General features: G+C 31.9%; 4 protein-coding genes and 1 long non-coding RNA gene across 7 annotated transcripts; 4 read left to right on the forward strand and 1 right to left on the reverse strand.

Annotated features, from left to right (window-relative positions):
- Positions 1 to 2,634: 2,634 nt before the first annotated feature.
- On the reverse strand, positions 2,635 to 4,861 carry LOC146949194 (uncharacterized). 3 transcript variants are annotated; one of them, XR_015027161.1, is made up of 3 exons: positions 4,551 to 4,860; positions 4,175 to 4,250; positions 2,635 to 2,964 (listed from the first exon to the last, which is right to left on the reverse strand). It is a non-coding gene; the product is annotated as an uncharacterized LOC146949194 (long non-coding RNA). The 3 variants fall into 3 exon arrangements; XR_015027162.1 differs by lacking the exon at positions 2,635 to 2,964 and adding an exon at positions 3,077 to 3,481 and having other exon boundaries at positions 4,551 to 4,861; XR_015027160.1 differs by lacking the exon at positions 2,635 to 2,964 and adding an exon at positions 3,077 to 3,481 and having other exon boundaries at positions 4,167 to 4,250.
- Positions 4,862 to 8,711: 3,850 nt separating this feature from the next.
- On the forward strand, positions 8,712 to 11,208 carry LOC146949195 (uncharacterized). The gene is made up of 4 exons (XM_085741505.1): positions 8,712 to 9,260; positions 9,354 to 9,445; positions 10,161 to 10,577; positions 10,686 to 11,208. The coding sequence occupies exons 1-4, from the start codon at positions 9,182 to 9,184 to the stop codon at positions 11,025 to 11,027; spliced, it is 930 nt and encodes a 309-aa protein (XP_085597631.1). The 5' UTR covers positions 8,712 to 9,181; the 3' UTR covers positions 11,028 to 11,208.
- A 1,141-nt stretch (positions 11,209 to 12,349) lies between these two features.
- Positions 12,350 to 13,240, forward strand: LOC146949196 (replication factor A protein 1-like). The gene is made up of 4 exons (XM_085748494.1): positions 12,350 to 12,362; positions 12,465 to 12,616; positions 12,771 to 13,038; positions 13,140 to 13,240. Exons 1-4 carry the CDS (start codon positions 12,350 to 12,352, stop codon positions 13,238 to 13,240), a joined length of 534 nt encoding a protein of 177 aa, XP_085604620.1.
- Positions 13,241 to 13,405: 165 nt separating this feature from the next.
- Positions 13,406 to 14,985, forward strand: LOC146949197 (uncharacterized). Its single transcript, XM_085741506.1, has 7 exons — positions 13,406 to 13,532; positions 13,629 to 13,758; positions 13,858 to 14,012; positions 14,104 to 14,224; positions 14,324 to 14,500; positions 14,597 to 14,665; positions 14,753 to 14,985. Exons 1-7 carry the CDS (start codon positions 13,423 to 13,425, stop codon positions 14,957 to 14,959), a joined length of 969 nt encoding a protein of 322 aa, XP_085597632.1. The 5' UTR covers positions 13,406 to 13,422; the 3' UTR covers positions 14,960 to 14,985.
- Positions 14,986 to 16,532: 1,547 nt separating this feature from the next.
- Positions 16,533 to 17,651, forward strand: LOC146949198 (uncharacterized). The gene has a single exon (XM_085748495.1). The coding sequence runs from the start codon at positions 16,533 to 16,535 to the stop codon at positions 17,649 to 17,651; it is 1,119 nt and encodes a 372-aa protein (XP_085604621.1).
- Positions 17,652 to 23,431: the final 5,780 nt, after the last annotated feature.

The raw sequence follows: 23,431 nt of genomic DNA on the forward strand, positions 1-23,431 counted from the left end.
GTTCTTGAAACACCAAAACAAGAGTCTATCAATTCATGTTGAAAATATTATGATGAGAAATGAAATTTTGGAGAAAGATCAATTTTCAAACATTAAGAAAATTGACAGACCTTTGACAAAATTTGATAACACTCTTGAAAAATTTATCATTGGTGGTATTGACAGTAGTAAGTTAGCTTCCATGATTTATGGAGTAAGTAGGAACAAGGGAGAAGGAATTGTTTTCATAGTAGAATCTTCCTTCAAAAAGATTCAGACTCCTGTGAAAAGAAAGAAACCTCGTTGTTCTGAATGTTTAAAGATGGTTATGCATTCTCACTCAGAAGCTGAACAAGCTAAGGTTCTGAACAAGTCAAAACCAAAAACTCTAAAGTTTAAGATTCAAAAATGTTCAAAACCCAAGGCAAGGATGATTTCAAAACCATAATCTTGTAATCCAAAAGTCTTGAATGAATCAAAGCCACAAAGCTTGAGGCCTAAGGTTCTGAGGAGGGAAAAGACCTTCAGAACTAACCCCAAAGGACCTATTAAGATATGGGTACCTAAGTGTGATAATGTATATGTTTCAAGTATGCTTCATAGGAAACCAAAGCACCAATTTTGGTTCCTGGACAGTGGTTGCTCGCGACACATGACAGAAGAGATGCATATGTTCCAAACCCTGGCCATGAAAGAGGGAGGCACTGTGGGTTTTGGAGGAAACCAACAAGGCAAGATTGTTGGTACGAAGAGTATTGGTAACTCTTCTATCTCAATCAATAATGACTGGTTAGTTGATGGACTAAGCATAACCTACTTAGCATAAATAAATTTTGTGATAGTGGTTATGAAAATGTGTTTGATAAGAGCACATGTATGGTCATCAATGTATCTGACAAATCCATAGTGTTCAAAGGACAAAGGAAAGACAATGTTTATAAAATCAATTTCTCTGAACTCGTTAATCAGAAGGTAGTGTTAAACTAAAAAACTGTGAGCAACACTTTCATTTCATTTCACGCAAGAACTTACGCAATTCATGACAAATTGAACTAAAATCACTTCAACTTTAAATCATTCATTTCTTCATTGAAACAAACAATAAATCTATCTATCAATGACTGCTTGTTTATGCTTCTAATCCATGTATTTCAACGACAAAAAATTGTTCCATCCCTTCATCTACTTCATGGGAAGTCTCAAAAGAGGGGTTTAAATGAACCCTAATTTTGTCCACACTCATTATAAGAACTATTATCCATATATATATACTAGACTATCGACCCGTGCTCCGCACGAGTCCTTCCAGCTTACATCTATGCGCTTAAGTTACAATTGTTATTCCCTTTCTATATTAATAAGTCAATTGGTTATAACTGAATCAATGTAAGTAATATTTTATAAAATTTTAATTACAATAAATATTAGTCGTATAATGGTGACTTTAGTAATATAGTTTGATGCTACCATTGGAATGCAATACATCAAAATTGCGTACAAAAATTGTTGATTTTTAACACAACTTAACTTACATTATGAAATACTTCTTGGTATACTACATTTGAAGTCATGTTGATATCTTGACCGTTGTCATCCGATGAGGTGGCTTCAAATGAGTGGGTGTGTTTAAAAGAGTGTGTTAAAGGGTTTGACCCTAGCATTTCTCTTATGATTATAATAGTGAACATATTTGGTAGCACTTGGGTGACATTGTGGTTGGTGACATTGGCCAACCACAATGTCATAAGTGTACAAAAAAAACAAAAATACCTTGTGAAAGAGAGAGAAAAAAGCCACTTGTGACATTATAGTTAACCAATGTCACCAATCACAATATCACTCAAATGATATCCAAACACATTGCCCCAAATTCAAATTGAAATCTTGCAATAATGTGAGTTGCAAATGGTGCTTACATTTTGGGCTACATATAAAAAAAATGATTTACAAATTGAAAAAATAATAAACTTAAAATAATTGTCTCAGAAGCACATATATCAGCACCGTGGACTTCTGAAATTTAACTATAATTTCTTAGTGAAAATAAGACATTGAGGAAAAAAGCTACCTAAATTACATCATTGTTAGAAAGTAGTGGATGATTGAATTTGAAACCACCAAAAAGCTACCAAAACAAATCAATTGGAGGAGTGAAGGCGAAAATCAAAATGTGATTTAATTGTGACTTTGTGACCATTGAGAAAAACTTTGGAAAACAAAGTAAGTTATCTCTAATGTTGCAACAAACTAATTATGTGTCTTCTCGATTAGATTGAATCACACTACCTAATGAAATAACTTCCTTAAGTTATCTAGATATCATGAGTTTTTTTTTTGTTTGAACGATCCTTAGTTATGATAGGAACATGCTTTTAGCATAATAATGAAATAATTCTCAACATATGTTTTTTTTTCTTCATAAATTTGCAACATGACCATTAAATAATCAAAACTCTAAAATTGCAATGTTGAACAAACACATCATATTTCAAACAATATTTCAACAACACTTGATTTCTTCCCATGAGAGCTCCCTCATTATTGCCTCTATTCTTGCATGAGAGCTCCATAAAAAATAATTCCACTAATCAACTAAATGAAAAATTACGCAACAGATTCATTGATGAGTTCTACACTTACATATAACTCCTAAAATTTCCATGCATTCAAGCAAACATATAAGATTTTTCCCTCTATGTACTTCTTTAGAACTGTGTAGAAACAAACATAAAGAGCAAGGCAAATTAGGCATAGCCAATGAAAAGGGTATTACAATGGTGTACACTACCAGCAAACACAGAGGTACAAAATATTTTACTAAAGTTAAACCGAAAGTCACACCTATCATTATGACTATCAAACTACTACTACTCATAACTTTGTTTACTTGATAACACACCAACTGCAAAATTCCCAAACATTAGAGCAACCATTAGTAAATATGATAAATTGCCGCCGACATTCCTGCTGAATCAACATTCCAACCTGCAGAAATATTAATCAAATCAATATGCCTGCAGAAACTAAGGCTAAAAAACAAATTCCAACACTTGTGTATTAAAAGAAACAACCAAAATCTCCCGCAACAACAGCCACATGCGTTAAATGGATATCGTATAGCATAAGAAACAAAAGAAATGAGATTAAGAGAACATAAGAAACTGCCCCTAAGAAAATAAGCCAAACCCAACGACACTAAAGTGCTAAACTGTAGTCACCTATAGTGATAAACCAGCAGGAGACAATTACAAAACAGCTAGCAAAAACAGGCAATAAAAATCTGTAAACAGAAGTATATATCAGAACTTATCGTATATGCTAATATATGATTCATAAACATGAGTCTGGGCTTCCATTACTGTAATGAGTAATGATATTTCACTATGAAATCAACTTATTAACCACACGTTTATTGGGTTCTTTTGTTGGCTAGGAACTAAATCATGATTGACATGCATCTTTTTTGCATCATAGCTTGAGGTAGAATCGCTTAATACCCAATCTGAAATATGAAATTGTAGTGAACAAAAGTATGAAAGTGCATCAGCGAGGTCTTAAAAATTAGTAAGCCATGAAATTCTTCATAAAGCATAACCCAATTTAAAACAAAATGAATTGCAGATGACAATAAAAAGCTAAATTTATGAAAATCATAAGTGTATCCCTTTCGAAATTTATTCTCCAAAGTGGAAAAAAAATTCTCAAATATTATATTACCATCAAGAATATAGCTCATGCTCTTGCTCAAAACCAGTTAGTTAGTTTACATCAAAGTGTAATCCATCTTACTCAATTGATGCCTTTCAAATCACTCTATAGCTAAAAAACCTCATCCCAGTCTTCTTTTAGTTGTCATCAACATTTAGTTATTATTAGAAATACAAAGGTTAGTATAGGATTGAAAAATAAAAATGAAAAAACAAAACAAATCTATTTAATCACATTCAAGATCCCTCATTCCTGGCATCCTAATTCCATGGATTGACACCTAACAAATTACCCTCGGTTGTTTTGAAAGCAAAAGAGATATATGCAGAGCAATATAAACCATTGTTTAATGATGTAAAAGAATTAAAATTGATCCTTTTCCAAAGTGAAACCAACCCATCAACTTTAAAACTAAATCAGAATAAAATTGATTTTTTTTTACTCTATATACCAGAACAAAATTAGAAATCAGGTAGAACCTTGTTACCTTGGTCATCAATTTATGCAATCAACACAAAGTATAAACTGCTCTAGCAGAATGGCTTGCTAAAACATAAGAGAACCTATCAAAGAATTGACATAAAAGTGTGAATAAATCAAACTGCTGCTAAAAACCAACAAAAAAACACAGATTCCTAATAAGAAGCATACAAAAACTTACATGTTGCTGTAAAAACCATAAAATACCAAAATATCATCACCCAAACGAAAAACACACTTAGTCGAGGGTAATTTACACGAAATTGAACAAATGAAGGAAAGAATTGAAGAAAATTCAAAAGAAACAAACAGAAAAATAAGATAATTCTTTTTGCAATTTGATAACCTAGCTAAATCACAAAAAAGAGAATATTAGAAGTTACCTGCAGCAGAAGAACCAAGGAGGAAGAGGTTGTGAAGGGAGAGGGAGAGGGAGTGGGAGACAGCGGCAACATATTGTCTATGGAATTGAGAAGAAAGATAGAGATGATCAATTGAATTTGAATAAGGAAATGAAAGGGTGAAGAGTAAAATATGTGTGAGGAAATGAAAGAGAAGGTAGAGACTTGATTTGTTTCTTTGGAAAATGAAGACAATTTTGAAGGCAGGAGACAAAGTCTGTAAAATTAGGTTAGTGGGAATAGAAGCGAGTTTGTGTATATGAATTGAAATTGAATAAGGGTGTTATTGGGAACAGATGAAATGACTGTGCATTAAATGAATTGTGATTAGCTTGTGGGACACGCCTAGCAACAATGGTCAGCAACATGTAGGAGGGAAATGAGGGAATTCAAATTTTAAACTTTGAAAATAGCAATTAATGATGTGCTGATGGCTTGCATGACACACCTAGGATTAGTGTTTTGGGAGGGAAATTAGCATAGCAATTAGGGTTAAGCAATTGCTTGACCTAATTAGCTTTTAGAGTAAGTATGATATGATATGGGGGCTGTTAACTTGCACCCACCTAAAAACACTAAGGTGCAAGTTAACAAGCTGCACCTACTAGTTATTTACCAAAATAACTCATGTCACTATTCAAACATATTTTAAATAGAAGGGTAAACTTGTAAATTTCATTTAATAATTAATTACAAACAACAATTGGTTGGAACATCTGTAACCGCTTTTAATAACAAAGAATAGTTCAACTTTTTTTTAAGGTACTGAAGCCTTTTTTTTTTCGTAACAAAACAAATAGTTTTTTTTTCTTTTAAATTTGTCCTTGTACACTGAAACAAAATGAAAGATGATTTTTTTTCTCAGTTAGAATTTTTTTTTCTTCAGTTTCTGCTATAATTTTCAGTTTCTGCTTGGTAAAAAAATAAATAATAATGCTCAAAAGCTGCATTCAAATAAACTGTTAATCATATATTACAGAAAAACCAAGCAGGAACACAAATTTAAACGCCGAACATGCTATTAATGATGGTTCACGAAAATTCTGCCGAACAATTAGGAAGACAATTATGTCCTTTAAGTTAGTTACAAAATTGTCCTTCTTTCTAAAATTAATTTGAATAAAGACAAAGGGGTGTTTTAGTAAAATATAAGTGGGTGCAGCTTGTTAACTTGCACCTTTAATGTTTTTAGGTGGGTGTAAGTTAACAGCCCCCTATATATATGTGTGTGTGTGAGAAATTGAGAAGAAAAAAACTTTGAAGCATTATGGGTATTATTAAATGGAGTTGGGCTAGAATAAAATTGAGAAGAAGATGGGTTCTAATGAACTTTGTGGAAATTGAATTTGCGAATGAAGTAATAATATTATAAATGGAGGTTGGGAGAAGAAGGGTTTTCTATGAACCCTAATTTGTTTAAATAGAGGAAAAAATAAATTAAAGGAAGAAGGGTGAACGGTGACAATGTTAATTTACACATCATATGCCAGCTTTTGTTAAAGGACCAATTTAACTCCAAAATTAAAATAGGAGTAAAAAAAATATTTAAACCCAAAAGATGAATTGAATGTAATCATTTCTTATTCTCCGCAAGGAAAATAAAGTCTATCAAATTATTTTTTACATAATCAAATACATCATTCTTGATCAATCCAACTTCAACCAAAATTTATTAAAAAAGTTTAGTTAGAGAAAAAGTTTTTGAATATGTAAGCCGGGTCTCATATAACTGGATCTGGCTAGCAAAGTCTCCTTGTAACTCATTGCTTGTCTTTCTTAAAAAAAACAAAAAAAACAAAAAAAAAACTCATGCTTGTCTATAACGATGGAGAAATTGAATGAGACACATCCATAATCTACCCATGTGGATCAATATTTCACTAACACCGTGTTGATGCGGCTAAAGCTTCAAACCACACTCTAATGGTCCCAAGAATCTAATGTTATGGCACTAACTTTATGTATTCAATACGTACAAAGCTTTAGGACAAAAAACAGTTAGTACTAGCTCGTTTCCACCACAGAATGTAACAGCACTTTTGTGTACGGCATACAGTAATACTACTGTAAGAGCATGACATGATGATGAAGTATTTAAATTAATAATATTGTTTCATAAATTGCATGTATCATAAATCCAGAACCATGGAAATTCCAATGGACGTATATTAATTGTGTGATCATTTGTTATTTAGTACACCCTCCGTTTCAAAATGAGTGTCGCTTTAGCCAAAAAAAATTGTTTCAAAATGAATGTCATTTTCAGTTTCCAATGCAATAATAATTTTTTCTTTCCAATTGTACCCTCCAATTAATACTCTGCACACTACTTCCAAAATATTACTTTTAAAACTAACCAATAGTTAATAAGGATAATTTGGTAAAATAACCATTCTCTTTCTTTTAATCATTGCATTTCTTAATATGTGTGTAAACACCTAAAACGACACACATTTTAAAATGGAGGGAGTATATGGAAACTCCAAAGGAAAACCGGTAAGTCCATGTCCATCGACTCTCCAATAACAATAAGAAAACAACAATGCTATATACAACGAACGAAGGAAATGAACACGAAGGAAATGACCATGAAGGTATAGCAAAATGTATAACCAATGAAAAATCATAGGCTAAAGGAATTTATGGGAAGTTACTTGAAGAAATGGAAGTTAATAAAGAACTAGACTTTTGACCCGTGCGTCGCACGGGTTTTCTCGACTATAATAGAAACCAATAAATAATCTTTAACCCGTAAGATCATTGATATGGTAGAAAATATTTTCTTCAAAAAAAAAAGCAAGCGGATAGGAATGAAATTGGTGTGCAATGCATTTTTTTAGATGGAATTTGTTAGGTTAAATAATTGCAAACCAAATAAAACAAATGAGCATGAAAAAATTAGGTTAAGTTGCTGCAGACGTAACAAAATTAATAAATAAGTGCATCAGTTGGAATACATTCGCGAGTTATTTGTGAGAATTAGCCTTTTCCATAAGAAAACTACTATGAACTCTATGTGATTGTTATTGGTATAACTCAAGAGTGATTCTCAACATAGTAGATAATTTATCAAAGTGTGGTTACTAAGTAAAACCCACCAAAAATAGTGTAGTTATTATTTTGAAAAAAATATATTTAAGAGTAGAGTATATAAAATTAATGTTACAAGTTCTGTTATTTAAAGATCAAAATATAAACATTATATGTGTTTATCTATCTTTGCTAGTTTTACTCCCTTCCAACTTAAAATATAAAATTAAAAAAGTATATGTATTTGGTCCAAATTATGACCATTATGTAGCAGCCTAACCCCAACAATCGGTGTTATTTTTCATGAACTTCTCGCCCTCTTCCCTCTAGACGATTAGTTAGTACTAAAATTTCTTAACTCTAACTACCAATTAAGTTGAAGGCCTTTGATTTACACACATTTTAAAATTTAAATAAACACAAACTAGAAGACACAATGCCTTTATCATTTGGCATATCTCTCTTCTTCTCTTCTCTCAACATATTTTGGTGTAAGTTGAAATTTATACACAGTTCAATATTCAATGGAATATTGTCATTAGTTATTAGCCTAATTAGGGTAATTAAATTGTTTTATTTACTGATTATCATCTCTTGTTTGAAAAGTTTCAAGTAAACACAATTCATATGCATAGATACTCAATGTGTTGATGCATTCAACACATTGAAACTTATATTTTTTTCTTTAAAGAAAACAATGATATCTTAATTTACATTTTTTTATCTTTCAGAAGAAACTTTAATTAAAGGTTATTTTATATTGTCAATACATTTTTTCAATAAATTAACCAAGGCATTCCTCTCTTAATAAGGGATAACCTTTCCGAGTAGAATTTTTTTCATAAGCATGGTTAGAAGTGGAACTTTCATAATTTTTTGAGTAATATATGGTAGAACTTTCGTAATTTAGCGAATCAAATATCTTTATCCTCATATGATATCATAATTGTGAAGTTCAAAATCACTTTTCTTATAGTAAAAAGAAAACTTTCAATCATAATTTAGTGATTCACTATGATCTAATTACTTTGAAGTTTTAAATCATTTTATTTATAAAAAGAAAACTTTATTAAAATCATTCCATCATAGAACAAATAACAACTTTTCAAATCTTACTTAATATTAATCCAAGGTGGTCTGATTGGTGTTAAACCCTAACCCTAATTGCAGCCCAAACCCCACTTATGCATTCTTAATCTGTTTTTGGCGCCTAAGATCATTGTTAATGACCCAACTAACTGCATTAATTATCTGGGTCCCCAATAACCCTAAATTGCATCGCCTCATGTGCCATATAATGACCTAAGCCGTCTTTTTCCATGGTTACACTCAAATATTTAAATACAACTCAACTAATCTTGCCTTGAAGCAGCAAATTCACGTTGCTCAAGGCCAGAACCATCCTTCTAACTTTGTTCTTTGAGCAGCTTCATTAATGGGCTTCTGTTTTGTTCCAAGAACCTTTGATGCACTATATAAATGGCCACCTCTTGGTGGAATAACCAGGCTTTGCCAAAATAAACTCTTAAGAATTCGGTTTGCCTTGAAAATTTTGGCTGGATATTGATTTAGATTGTAACATTATGAATATGTCGAGCTTGGATAATTTCGTCATGGTTGCCAAGGATCAAGAAGCAGTCGATGCCCTCATTCAATTGAAAGGTTTGTATCGCATATCATTCAGTTTGTATCGCCATTATCTTACTGTGAGATTTTTTCTAACACACTATGTTTGGACGTTGATTTCATTGCCAGTTCGGGACAACTCATCTCCGGGGATATACCAGGCTGTGAGACGTGATTTGACAAAACTGAGGACATTCCGTATGGAATACGACATTGGCACGGTGTGTCTTCTTGCTCATTTTATGCTTCGAAATTAGGTTATATAGTTTAATAGCTTATGCTTCGAAATTTAGTTTCTCTGCTGTTATAGTGATATCCATTTAAACAGTTCTGTATCAGTTTCACTTTTAGTTTTGCCCAGTGTTGGTCAGTTTAATTGACTGTTGGTTCAGTTTTGTTCTTCTTTGTTGTTTGTTGATACTTCATTTGATTATGTGCAAGATGAATAATGTTATCTGTTTTTTTATAACTTTAATTTGGTAACATTTACGTTGTTTTCTTCGATTCAATATGTCCAAATTGTTATGTTGTTCTTATTATTTTATTGCAACTTCATTCCGTATAATTTTTGAAGTAATTAGGATTCTGTTTTGCAATGAAATGTTTGGTCTTATAAGTTGTTTAGATGCAGATAACTAGACTTTAAAAATTATATTGAGTTTGTTCTTCTTTTGTTTCTTCTTTAAAATTTAGGCAGATGAATAATGTTATCTGTTTTTTTATAACTTTAATTTGGTAACATTTACGTTGTTTTCTTCGATTCAATATGTCCAAATTGTTATGTTGTTCTTATCATTTTATCGCAACTTCATTCTGTATAATTTTTGAAGTTATTAGGATTCTGTTTTGCATTGAAATGTTTGGTCTTATAAGTTGTTTAGATGCAGATAACTAGACTTTAAAATTTATATTGAGTTTGTTCCTCTTTTGTTTTAGAATAAGGGGAGGTTGCCTGGATACTTTTCAAGGACTTATGGGCTGCAGGTTGCTCCTTACGTCATTCTCCGTGACCCGGGTAATAATGAATTTGAAGTTAAGGTCGTGAAGAAAAACACTAGGCTTTATTTCACTGATGGCTGGGCTATGTTGAAGAATTTTTACAATATTCGTGCTGGTGCTGTGATGACTATGGTCTACGCAAATAGAAATTTATTTTTAATGAGGCTTGCTGACATGTATGATGAAGAATTGGCGTATCCTCTCTATTGTCCTCCCAAGAGGTTTCTGTTGCAAAATGGATATGCGGCGTCTCCAAGTGTCGCATGTGCCCCTAATATCCTTTTTATGCCTACTACCTTTTATCATTTTTACTCGAAGCAGTTAACCAAGGAAGATGTTACTTCTGGAAAATTGGTAATGTCCATTTATGAAAAAAATATTTTGCTGTCAATGTTTTATGTACAGACATGTCTTTTCTTCATTCGTCTAAAATTTAGTTTAATATTTTTCATATGCGCGCAGAAATTAGGATGGCTGGGATTCTGTCAGGCTGCATTTCCTGCTGAGGAACGTCTAATGACTGTTGTGGATTACCTGGGGTGCATTTGGAAGTGTCTTTTGAAGTTGGAGCTGACTGCTGATATGACTTGCAACTTATCTGGTGACTGGATGGAACTTTGCAATGCCCGTCAATTCAAGGAAGGTGATACGTTAAAGCTGGGTGTCACAGGGGAATACAACAATACCGTCGTTTATCTGTCTGCTCCACCAATGTTGGTCCTTCGAACCAAGCTTCCTCCATCCACAAGTTCTGGAGTGACTGGACATGTCTTCAATGTGGAGCAATATTTCTGGAAGAATTAGATGTGTTTCACTTAAAATGATTGTTGCTATTGTCGAACTCTGAATTAAGGGGGTCTTTTTCGTTATGTTTTTTTTTTTAGACTTTTACCATTTTGAGCAACTGCTGATGTAATGGAGCTTACCTACGGTCTGCTCCAAATTTTGTTGTTATCCATTTCGTATGCAAGTTGCTTTAAAACAGTCCATCGTTTAATGAAGACGTTCTTTTGCCATTTCGTATGCAATGATCGTACAATCAGTCTATCATTTAATCAATTTATTATTTATGCCCATCCTTCATACAATAATGCATCTACAGTCCTTAAGTTGTGTTGACAATCTCTACACGTTCATGTTAGCCTTTATTCAAATTATTCGACTTAAGTTAAACTGTTGTTGTGAAGCAAGAAATTTAATGGCTCTTGGTGACCAATATAACAAGTTAAAAAAATGTATGCCCTTCGAATAACATTACGATCATGTCAATTAAACTGACAGGTGTATATTTGTCAACTGATGATGACTATATGTATGATCTATCACATCCCTGTTTTATGACAATATTGCTAAGTACCTTAGAGTACTTAGTTATCATGTATAAACTTTGTTATCTTATATATTTTGAATGTTATCTGAATTGAATGTTATCATGTATTTTGTTATTATTGCTAACATACCTCTACCTATTACAAGTTTCTTATAAACTTTGTTAGTTTTGAGTTAGTATGCGTTTGAACTAAAAACTGGGCATAAAATACCAATAGGAAATGTAACATCAGATAAAATGTGTTTAAAAGTTTTCCATGCAGATGTACGTTTCTTTTTTTGTTACCTTAAGGTACTGAATGCGTTTTACATGCAGCTTCCATCAGTGTGATTTGTTGCACATTATTTGTAATAAATGCATTCCTAACTGTAAATTGTTCACCTAATCACATCCATTGCTTTGGTTGCTCAAGAAATTCCTTCATTTATTAAATTTATGTGCTCAATGTGATTAGGTGAACTGCATATAGGATATATAGTATGCTCACCTGTATTCATTAATGCGCAGCCAATAGTGAATCTCCTGTTGGTGTGCTCGATGTGTAAGTGTACTAGGATAGTATAGGCATGTGAATTAAATACAGGGAGAATAGAAATGCAGCTATGAAACATCATTTATTACAATGTTTTTTACTGTCTGCAGTTTGTCTTCTGCAAAAAAAAAACTTAAGAGGCGCCACTGCTATAAATACACATACAATGTTTGTTTGTTTGGTCATACCTTCAACTTAGTTTGTGAGATTAACAAAGTTTAATAGAGCACACTTAAGCAACTTTCTTCTGCAGAATTCTTTACCATGGCAAACAAAGGTAATGAACTGCAAACTTTGAAATTTTAAAGTTTCCTTGAATTGTATTTTTTTTTACTAAGTCTGATTTTTTTTAAAAACTTTATGCTCATTTACGAAACAGGAAAGGAACCAAAGATCACAAAACTCGCAGACATTGTTGGTGGAAAGATTGAATTCGGGATCCAGGCAAGAGTCATTAACCTATGGACTACTCCTGACCGTTTCAATGCAAATGAAGTTGGCAGCATGCATATGATCTTGCTGGATGAGCAGGTACTGTTTGGACATTTTTTAGTGGATGGTATTTAGCATCCACTAAAAATTCTTTGCGTTTTTTATACATTAAGGTCTTCACAATGCTTATAATATTCAAATGAAACTACTGATATAGTTATTTTATGAAATTATATGGTTTTTTTTTTTATAGTCTGTTAAGATCCATGCAAGTGTTAGGAAGAATTTGGTGGAGCTGTATAAGGACCAGATTGAAGAAGGTTCTGTGTATCATATTGAGAAGCTGATGGTTGCACAAAATGATCCTGCTTTCAAGACTACCTCGCACAAGTACAAGCTTAATTTCATGGGTGGAACTACTGTTTTCAAGATGACTGATTCTCCAAGTATTCCAAAGAGGCATTTTAGCTTTCTATCTTTCCTTGAAATCATGGCTGCTCATAAGGAGGATCGCATAATTGGTATTGCATATAATTTTTGAATAGTTTTTCATAATACCATTATAGTAAGTAGATACTTTTCAATTCATTAATTTTCAACTCTGAACAATGTCAAATTACAGATGTTATTGGACATGTTGTCGAGAAAGATACTCTCAAAGAAAATGAAAAAAATGGAAAGAGAAGCAAGGTTATGGATGCTACTCTCGAAGATTTGGAGTAAGTTTTAATCAAGTGATTCGTTTATATTTTTTGTCATTCATGGATTTGCGTGTTTCATGTGACTTATTGCTTGGATGCAGGGGAAACCGTATTCATTGCACCTTATGGGACAACTATGCTGAACAGTTGAACCAATTTTTTGGTAGCCATGATCCAAACCTCCCTGTTGTTGTCTTGATTCAGATGTGCAAGCTTAAGAAATATTTCGGCGCCATGGGAGTTTCCAATGCTTTTTACGGAACAAAGCTTTTCTTGAATGCTGACATTCCTGAGGTGTCTGACTATATGGGAAGGTTGATTACTTTTTGTATATCGTTTATTCAATTTATTTAAACTAAATTAATCCAATATGTGTTGGTTTTTTAATGTACCTATACATTGTGCACCAGGATGAATGCTGCAAATGTTGAGCTTACCCAAGTAGTGAGCCAAATGACTGGCCCTATTGTTGTTCCACTGGCCGATGATTTGTTGTGCACTCCAAGAATGACTATAGAGGACTTGATAGAGGCATCTGAGGTATATTCAATTACCTGAAGCATAGTCTTTTAAATTTTCCTCAAGAAAGATTCATGATCTCATAAAAAAAAGTCAATTATATGTGGTTTCTCTGTACAGAAATGTGTGGGGACTGTTTTAGCAAGGACATGTGAGCTTGAGTCGGATGCTGGGTGGTTCTATCGTGCTTGCACGAAATGTGCATCAAGAATCACTGTTATCAATGGCCAGATATACTGTGACAAGTGTTCCATGCCTCGAACTGCTGTTCCAAGGCAAGATATTTATATGTTTAATTTACATATGTTTTTAGGTTAGTTTTTAAGTGTTATAAAAATATATTAATAATATCTTCACATTTTTTAGGTTTAAGGTGCATGTTCAAGTAATCGATAATACTGGTTCGACTACTTTTATACTCTTTGATCGCGTTGTTGCTCAAAGTTTGGGAAGATCTGCACAGGATCTGCTTGATGCAGTTGCTGAGGTGAATTATTTTTAACAATTCTAAACCACAATTATGTATTGTAATTAAATTTTATAGACAAATAATGAATATATTTTTTGTCTCGATAAATGTTTACAGAGAAACAACGCTGGTGGGTACCCTGAAGAGCTTAATATGTTTGTTGACCAGAGGATGCTGTTCAAGGTCGAAGTGAATGACTCGAACTTATATCGCAATTGGCGCAGCTATACTGTTAAGAAGATGACTGCTGATAATGAGATCATCAAGAGATTCATATCTCATCATGGAATCAATGTAATTATATTAATTGGAACAATATAATATGTACGACTTATAATATATTTTCACATAATCTTCCATTTTAATTTTTAAAATACATGTGTATATCAGCTGGGAAATGATGAGGAGGAGGCTGACTATGTCGAAGCTGTCTCTAAGTTTGCTGATAACAACCCTTTGGTAAGATTATGTGTCTTATCATGGTTTATTTTTATCATCATGTTTACAATTCATACTTTCACTAATTCAAGACTGAAAAACTTATAGGATGTGAGTGAAGGTGCTGGATCAAACAATAAGAATGATGATATGGCTGCAGAACCAGTTGTGACTCCAACTAGCAAAGCATTGGGCAAGAGAGGTTCAGAATATGTGGAGACATTGGATGACATCGAGCTTGGTGATGGTGAGGCATCAACCACTAAGGAACCAAAGATTCAGGCCATTGATGTGGATGACAGTCAAACACAGTGAATCGGAGGATTTCAGATGGCATTTGATTGTTGTGGTCGTCATTTGTTGTCTTATGTTTAATTTTCCTTAGTCATATGCTACTATTTCGTATGTTTTGTCGTTCTTTCAGACAGTCATGCCTTATATGGTATGTCATTTTGTTTTTTGTGTTGTTGTTGTCAAATGTTTTGGATTATCTTATGGATTTATGAAAGTTGCGTCTCTTTATGTTTTAATTTGAGTTTGATCCATTTATATCCATACCATTTGATCATTTAAACTAGCTGCCATTATCACTTACAACTTGGTTATGCACAACCTTTATGTGTTTGATTAGAAGCCAATTGCCATTACCTTTGCAGCCAATGCTTCATATACAGTATCACGTTTTGTTTGGTCATCTTTATGACTGACCCAGTATCATAACAGAGGACTTCTAAGTACTTTAAATATCTGTCAATTAGGGAAGATACTCCTTTTTTAAAACCAATATCAAGTAGTTGTAAGTCTGCGTACTTTAAGTATCTGAAGATGATCATAACTATACCAGAATTTCAATTGACAATAGTAAAATAATAGACTGACATTTACTAGGTGATTGTATTTAAGAATAACAACTTCATTAGTTCTTTTTAGTTTCTCAAAGTATCCAGCTGCCTATAGGTACAAATGAGAAGTTATGTACATACAATCCTAATTAGGCCTACTATTAGATTGTGAAGCTCAATGAATCCAACTATCAACTGATTCATTCAATGCTGGCAATACGTGGCTCAATGCCTTTATATTATACATACATATGCTGAAATGATTACAGCAAATATGTTACTACCAATTGGCAAAAAGTTTGGCAATTGTGAATATGTGCATTTTCTGATTAAATTACTTATGGATGTAACACGATGGTTAGAACTATGCCAAAAATTCTCTTAGGCAATAGGTGCATACAAGACTGACATTTACCACTAGATTGTCATCCACATAACAACTTCATTAATATTGTTTAGTCTCTCAAAAAATCCAGCTACCTATAGGGACAAAATAGAAGTTATGTACATATGATCCTAGATAGACTTACACCTACTATTAGATTGTGAGACTCAATGTATCCAACAACCAACTGATGCATTTACTGCCTATTGCGTGGCTCAATGCCTTGATATTATACATACACGTGCTGAAATAATAAATGCAATTATGTTCTTACCACTTGCCAGAAATATGAGTACATCAATTTTGGTATAAAATGAAGCCTCTAGACAGCCATTGCATATCCATCAGCTTGATAAACTAAGACCATCTTTTCAGCAGAATCATGTTGCATTCAGTCAATAAATTTAGGATACTAATAACAATGATTAGTTCTAATAACAACTCAGCTGTTCTGATTCTCATGTACTAAAAAAAACTCTTTGTTCTAACTGTAGCATCGAGTGGGATAGCTGCCTTGCTTATTCCAGGTGGTAGAACGGCACACTCAAGGTTTGGTATCCCATTAACTATTGATGAAATATCTTCCTGTAACATAAAGCCAAAGAGTCCATTAGGTGAATTGATAATCAAGACAAAGCTTATTATATGGGACGAAGCGCCCATGATGCACAAGCATTGTTTTGAATCGCTCGATCGTGCCTTAAGGGATGTTCTTAAATCCAACAATAATGGTAGAACAGATATTCCATTTGGTGGAAAAGTAGTTGTGTTGGGTGGAGATTTTCGCCAAATTCTTCCTGTTATTCCTAAAGCTGATCGACAAGAGGTTGTCCAAGCTACCATCAATTCTTCACCTCTATGGAGTCACGTTGAGGTTCTAACACTAACAACAAATATGAGACTTTTAACTGGGAGTTCTAATTCTGATGTTCATGAAAGGAAGGTGTTCTCAGAGTGGATTTTGGCTATTGGTGACGGAAGTGTAGGTGAAAGCAACGACGTTGACATTCAAGTTGAGATACCACCTGATTTGCTCCTTCAAAGCCAAGGTGATCCACTTGGAGTCATTGTCGACAGCACATACCCTAATCTTTTGGACAACATAAATGACCTTTCCTATTTTCAAGACAGGGCTATTTTGGCACCGAAAAATTCAATTGTGGATGAGGTAAATGATTACATGTTGAATTTAATGCCTGGTGAAGAGAAAATTTATTTGAGCTATGATTCTCCACTTTATCCCAAGGCAGGAACCAACTCACCAGATGAAGTGCTAACACCTGAATTTTTAAATACCATTAATTCTTCTGGACTTCCAAATCACAAGTTACGGTTGAAGATTGGTGTTCCTGTAATGTTGTTGAGGAATATTGACCAAAACTTGGGGTTGTGCAACGGAACACGGTTGTTAATCACTAAGATGGGAAAATATGTCCTTGAAGGAAAGGTAATATCGGGTACAAATATTGGTCAAAAGGTTTATATCCCCAGGTTATCGCTATCTCCTTCTGATAAGAAGTTGCCTGTCAAGTTTCAGAGACGACAATTTCCTATAGCGGTTTCATTTGCTATGACGATAAATAAAAGTCAAGGACAATCACTTAAGCATGTTGGAGTTTATTTGCCTCAACCAGTTTTCTCTCATGGCCAACTATATGTTGCATTGTCAAGAGTCACATCACGAAGTGGTTTGAAGATTCTGATCATTGATGAAGAAGGGAAAGATAGTTGTGTCACATCCAATGTAGTTTATAAAGAGGTTTTCCAAAATGTACTTTAAGCCACAAATGAACTATTCATCTTTTTTATCTACCAATACATGTCTGTGGTTTTGATCAACGATGTATGTTATCTTCTATTGCTTGGATCTTTTTGTTCTAAATGTTTTAATTTATAGCTTTCAACATTTACTGTCCAATATTCTATGCCACACCCCGCGCGATAGCGCGGGTCAAGAGTCTAGTAAATATGAAATATGATGTACGTACACAGTACTTCTACCCTATACTATAGACACAAGGCCCTAGATTGTGATTTTTAACCGACCATTGAAAGCTACTACATAGTACAGCTTCTATGATAAGTCTAATCAGTAATAACAACTCAATCGGGCCGCCACACCCTTTTTTTTTTCCAACCTCTTACGAAATAAATGAAAAATAAATTTCTAATTATTGAGTATTGACCCTCTATTAATTTTATTATGAACATTACTTTTAAGTCATTATAATTTATTAGATATTTATGAAGATTATAATAGTCTATAGCTTGGCCTGCCTTTTTATTGACTTATCTTCTACTTCAAAGTAATAGCAGGGCCAAACAACATTTATATTAAGTTCCTCAATTAAAAAGTGACTTTTTTATAAAGAAGAAAAATAAGAAAATATGACTTTTGAAATAAGGTGATGAAGCCTACTTCTATCAGTTACGCGTGACTTATTTTCCCTGCTCCACCCTTCGAATCCCAATGAACACATAGTTTATGTTTCATTTTTAATTTTTGTGACATTCTTATTTTGAGAGCAATTTTTCTGAAGTAGTTTCTTACCGTTAAATTGGTTTTGTTGACGTCATGTGCTCTTAAACTCAATTATGTTTACCAAGTTATGTGCTCTTCAATTGATATGTATTGTTTTTTTACCGGATTTTTTTGTTAATTAATTTCTATAATTTGTTTATTTAAAAATTGGTTATCTTTTTATTAAACATCTAAAAAATACTATTCACAATTTGGTATCGTGGTACTTTTTACTGGCAATGGTGTATATTAGTATTTAAATAATATTTTCTAATTATATCATTAGCATTTGATTCTGACTTTTAAAAAAAATTATGATTCTTCAAAAAAAATATTATGATGTAAATTTAAAGGTCCATTATTTATATGCTTAATCAATGTTTATTTTTTTTTTGAAGGAAATAAGAGTTATTATTATTCTCTTTAAAAAAAAGAATCATTATTATTTACCTTTTAATATAATTTACATTCTCGTTATGATTTCCCTTTTCTAAATTTTTGTTTCATTTTAAAAATATTTATTTGTTGTAGTATATAATAAAATATGAAATTTCTTAAAATAAATTCATTTTATTTGAAAATATTATCAAACACTTTATTTGGTATAAAACATAAAACTTATTGGTATATATAAAAAATATTATCAAACACTTTGACATAAAAAAAGCAACATTTACCAAACAACTTTTAACTTCATTTTTAAAGCTAATAATTTTAACTTTAAGTTTAAAGTTGCTTCTATGCCTGAAAAAAGTTGGGCCAAACGCACCCGAAGAACAAAATGTTGTGTTTTTATACAATTGTTTGAGGTATCTAACACCTACATATCGTTCGGATGTCTTACAAGTGTTGATGATCAATGTGTGTTAGACTCATGGAAGTACGCTACAAGAAAACATAAAATTACCAACAAAATTTGTCCATGAATACTAGGTCATGCGTAATTTGTTAGATTTAGACGATCGAGCTTTGCTCTAAATTCGAGATTTTTTTTTAGGAAAAATCTAAAATGTTTTGCTCTAATAAACAAATGTTAGTAAATTGGTTATTTTTTTTACTATATATTATTTAATGGTATTTTAGTTTTTATGATTTGAGATACATATCTTTTGGATATAAAAAGTAAAAATACATTCAACATCCCTATAAAACAAGTCGTCTTTTTTGGCAGATAAGTTATAGTGGATAAAATTTTTCTTTCACGGAAAGGCAAGATAGTATTTTTTTCAAGGAAATGATATATACTATAGTTAAAGAATTTATAATTGTAAATTGAATCCTAAAATTTGTATCAAATTAACTTTGATACAAATTTGATAAAAGTTTCCAAAAAGAAATACAAATTTGATAAAAAGTTATATTTTTCTTTCACAATATTTATCAAATTTGTATCAAAGTTAATTTGATTTCTTTTTATCCTTTCCTATTATTTTTATATCTACCCATATATGTTATGTATACGTATCTAAATAAAAAAATATGTATACGTATCTACGTCTGATATTCTTTTTGACAACCATCACTTCAACTTCATCACCACTATATATATCACTTCTCTTATGCATAAAGAAGAATATATTAACACACTACTACTCTTCTTTTTATCTTATGTCTCCTTTTTCTTCACATGTTCATCACTTGTTTATGCCAACAACACTAGAATTTCTTGAAATGGCCAACAAGTTGACGCAAATTGCAAAATTAATCACCACCGAGGTTGCTCCACCGAGGTTTGTGTCCGTGACAAGGATTCCAATGAAGAAAATGTTGGATACCATTGTTGAAGAAGAGAATAATGATTTTGGTTGTGACAAATGCTTTTCATTATTAACAACTTGTGGCTCTAATTCCTCTAGAAGCACTCTATCGGAGAGGTCTTTAATTTGTTGAACAACTTGTAGTAGTTTTTCAAATGTTGCATATTAGTTTTGAGTGTTTTTTTGTTGAGAGAAGAATAAATAGACAGAGGAGAGAATGAACACCACTTGGGTTATTGACAATGTGTTGTTTTTCTTGATGTCTTTGTTTTTATTTTATTTTATTTTGCTCTAATGTTCATTGGAGTTTTTCACCCAATTTGAGTGTGATTGCTCCTTATTATCTCAAATAATAGTTTTTATTTTATTTTATTTTGCTCTAATGTTCATTGGAGTTTTTTTTTTTCTTTTTTCATAAGAATCCAGATTTGGAGTGTAATTGTTGCTTATATCAAATAATAAAATTTATGTAGCTATTCTTTATGGACTTATACAGCAAGGATGAATCCCAAGGATAGGGTGATGTGTATATAACTTCTTATGTGACAATTTTTCTGTTTTGGTTTTTTAAATTACAATATAGTGTAAGTCTTATGGTTTGTTTGGTTTTGTGACACTTCAACAAAAATCACGTTGAAAATTCACATCAACACAGAAGCTCATATTTAGCTTCATGGTTTACCGTTGAACATGCATTGTGACGTGAAGTTTGTATGCCAAAAGTTGATCAAAACATTCACTTATTGTGTGTTTGGTTCTATCAAATATTTCTTGCATCCCAAATAATCGGATATTCCTTTCTCTTATAAATAAACTAGGTATAGAACCCGTGCATTGCACGGGTTGGATTATAGCTTGTACTTAAGAAAATAAAAGTTGTGACAGATATAATCATATATTTTTTTATTGATTTATAATATTAGTGAAATGATTTTTTTAATATTGATTTATACTTAAATAGGAGTATTGTTTAAAACATGAAGAATTTATATTGATTTATATCGTACATTCGTGTAAATATATGGATAAATAATATAGTTTTTGGTGGATCCTATAATATTTAATAAGTTTAAAGACATGTATCATAGCTTATCTTAATGCAATTCCCTAAAAAAAAAAAGAAGCTTATCTTAATGCAATCATATAAGAAAATTCATTTATGATATCGTAGTGGTGTAATAATATGTTACTTTTTTTTTTATTTTTTTATTTTTATCTTGGAATCTCACATTCTTTTTTATTAGAGGTAGAGTCATTCATGCTTGATGTGAATATTATTCATAAGAAAGGTTGCAATAAGTTCAAGTTAGGATGTCTTTTTCATCTTTTGACCATGTTTTTCGAAATTACACAGCATGACATAACTATTTACTTTTACGTTCCTATTTCTCATTTAAAGTCTCCTATATTCATTGAAAAGATTATCCTTATGGTGATAAATTAACTTATTTTAAACTTTCCTATCAAACCTCTATTTATGAAATTTTATTCTAACATTTATTGGTCCAAATTATTTTAGCCAACGGTTTGATTTACCTTCTTGTCACATTGCTCAATTCATATTTTTGTTTGTCTATTTTTTCCAATTAATGTTTACGTTCCCATGTTTATTTAATCATATATAGACATTATGGAATAATAAAGGGTGATATTTTTTTCTAACTTATGCTTAATTAAATTAATATTAGTTGTTATTAGATAGAATAAGAGTGGAAAGTTTTTCTAAGAGTTGCACAATTCTAACTTAAAATTAGTTAGTATAAATGAGAGTGAGACTTTCTTTGTGTGGCATATCAACACGGTTCTATCTTAAAAAACATTCAAGCTTTCAAAACTCCAAAGACACATTCCAATATTAATATGCTTTTTAGTAACATTTCAATAAAAAGCAAAGAATCAAATTAACATATTGTTTCATTTTATTTTTTGTTTTTAGTAAAATATTGATTTGCGGTTTATATTGTGAAACGGAAGTTGAATTTATAAACGCTTGAGATAAGAGATTCTTACCTTTGTAATCAATTTTTTTTTAATTTATTGGAAAAAACAAATTTGGTAGATCTTTTGAATTATTCTTTGATTAATAAAACTACTATAAATATATTTTTAAACTTATATCCTCGTCAAGTGAATATAGAAAATAAAATACATACGCAATATGTTTTAAGCACAATCTCTACATCAGCTAGGACAATAATAAGTGTGAATGAGACCTTATTTTGCATTCAACCACCTATATATAGATATAAAAAAAAATAAAAAAAGTTAGAAAAGTAAACTTATACACATTATATCAATAAAAAAAGGGCTAAAAATATTTGGCAGTCTAAGAGTAATTTGATATTCTATCATGTCATTGAAATCAATGAATATCAATAGATGAAGAGTAAAAAAGAGAGGAAATAAACTATTTTTTAAAATTGAAAAGATATCATCCAATAGTTGCTATGAGAAAGTATTGACGAACAAAACCTAACATATAATACTACAAACATTTAACACTCTTTCTCAAAATAACATAATACAACATAAGTGAGTAACTGATCATGGTTATGGAATAAGAGTTAAGGAATAGAGAAAAATAATATTTAAGATAGGTGTGACAAAGTCATTTTTAAAAAAAAAAAATAGAAAAGTAGTAGTTAATAAAAAAAATGTAACTAATGAATTTATTAATCTAATTTATTATTTTTTTTTTGCTAAGCCAGGAAATTGGACATGCATCAAGGGGAAGCAACGACATCCCAACTAGGTTGGCATTCCGCAGAACCCCCATCTTATGCCGCCAATCTCAAAGAAAATTTTATTAAAAAAAGGGGAAAAAAATTACAAGAAAGGGCACTAGGCCAAAACCCTAAAAAAAAAAAACAGAAGATAGTAAAAGGTAACACCTAACTACAGGAACCTAGAGCGAGGGAACCCACTCCGGTCCAAGAAGAAGTCAGTCTGAAGAGTCCAAAAAAATAATTTCAGAGCGATTTTGGTGTCTGCATTACCAAAACCGCGAACATTCCAATAATGACTATGTATGCCACGATATGATCATGATTAGGATACATTGTTAGACAGGTATGTATTATGCATAAAGCAAGTTATGAAGTTATGTCGGTGATGATCTAGGTTTCCCCCGATCGTCCGGTTTAGGATCGTGTCATGAATATGTTATGTTCCAGCCTTGATGCGTTTAACGTATCTTGGTGTCGCGGTCTTAGGTTCCCTTGATCGCCATGACACGTAAGATATAAGTAAGACCTTTGTTGAGTTGTATGAACCTATGACGGA

This window comes from Medicago sativa, chromosome 2 (assembly GCF_051527215.1).
Source record: "Medicago sativa cultivar Bolivia chromosome 2, Bolivia_mono, whole genome shotgun sequence".
NCBI lineage: Eukaryota > Viridiplantae > Streptophyta > Magnoliopsida > Fabales > Fabaceae > Medicago > Medicago sativa.

Excerpts from the sequence above, each read along its gene's own strand:
- LOC146949195 (XM_085741505.1), top strand. The coding sequence starts at position 9,182 with ATGAATATGTCGAGCTTGGATAATTTCGTCATGGTTGCCAAGGATCAA. Across the intron at positions 9,261-9,353 it reads TGCCCTCATTCAATTGAAAG|TTCGGGACAACTCATCTCCG; the intron begins GTTTGTATCGCA and ends TTTCATTGCCAG. Across the intron at positions 10,578-10,685 it reads ATGTTACTTCTGGAAAATTG|AAATTAGGATGGCTGGGATT; the intron begins GTAATGTCCATT and ends ATATGCGCGCAG.
- LOC146949196 (XM_085748494.1), top strand. Across the intron at positions 12,617-12,770 it reads TGATCTTGCTGGATGAGCAG|TCTGTTAAGATCCATGCAAG; the intron begins GTACTGTTTGGA and ends TTTTTTTTATAG. Across the intron at positions 13,039-13,139 it reads TAAGGAGGATCGCATAATTG|ATGTTATTGGACATGTTGTC; the intron begins GTATTGCATATA and ends GTCAAATTACAG.
- LOC146949197 (XM_085741506.1), top strand. The coding sequence starts at position 13,423 with ATGTGCAAGCTTAAGAAATATTTCGGCGCCATGGGAGTTTCCAATGCT. Across the intron at positions 13,533-13,628 it reads GTGTCTGACTATATGGGAAG|GATGAATGCTGCAAATGTTG; the intron begins GTTGATTACTTT and ends ATTGTGCACCAG. Across the intron at positions 14,501-14,596 it reads TATCTCATCATGGAATCAAT|CTGGGAAATGATGAGGAGGA; the intron begins GTAATTATATTA and ends TGTGTATATCAG.
- LOC146949198 (XM_085748495.1), top strand. The coding sequence starts at position 16,533 with ATGATGCACAAGCATTGTTTTGAATCGCTCGATCGTGCCTTAAGGGAT.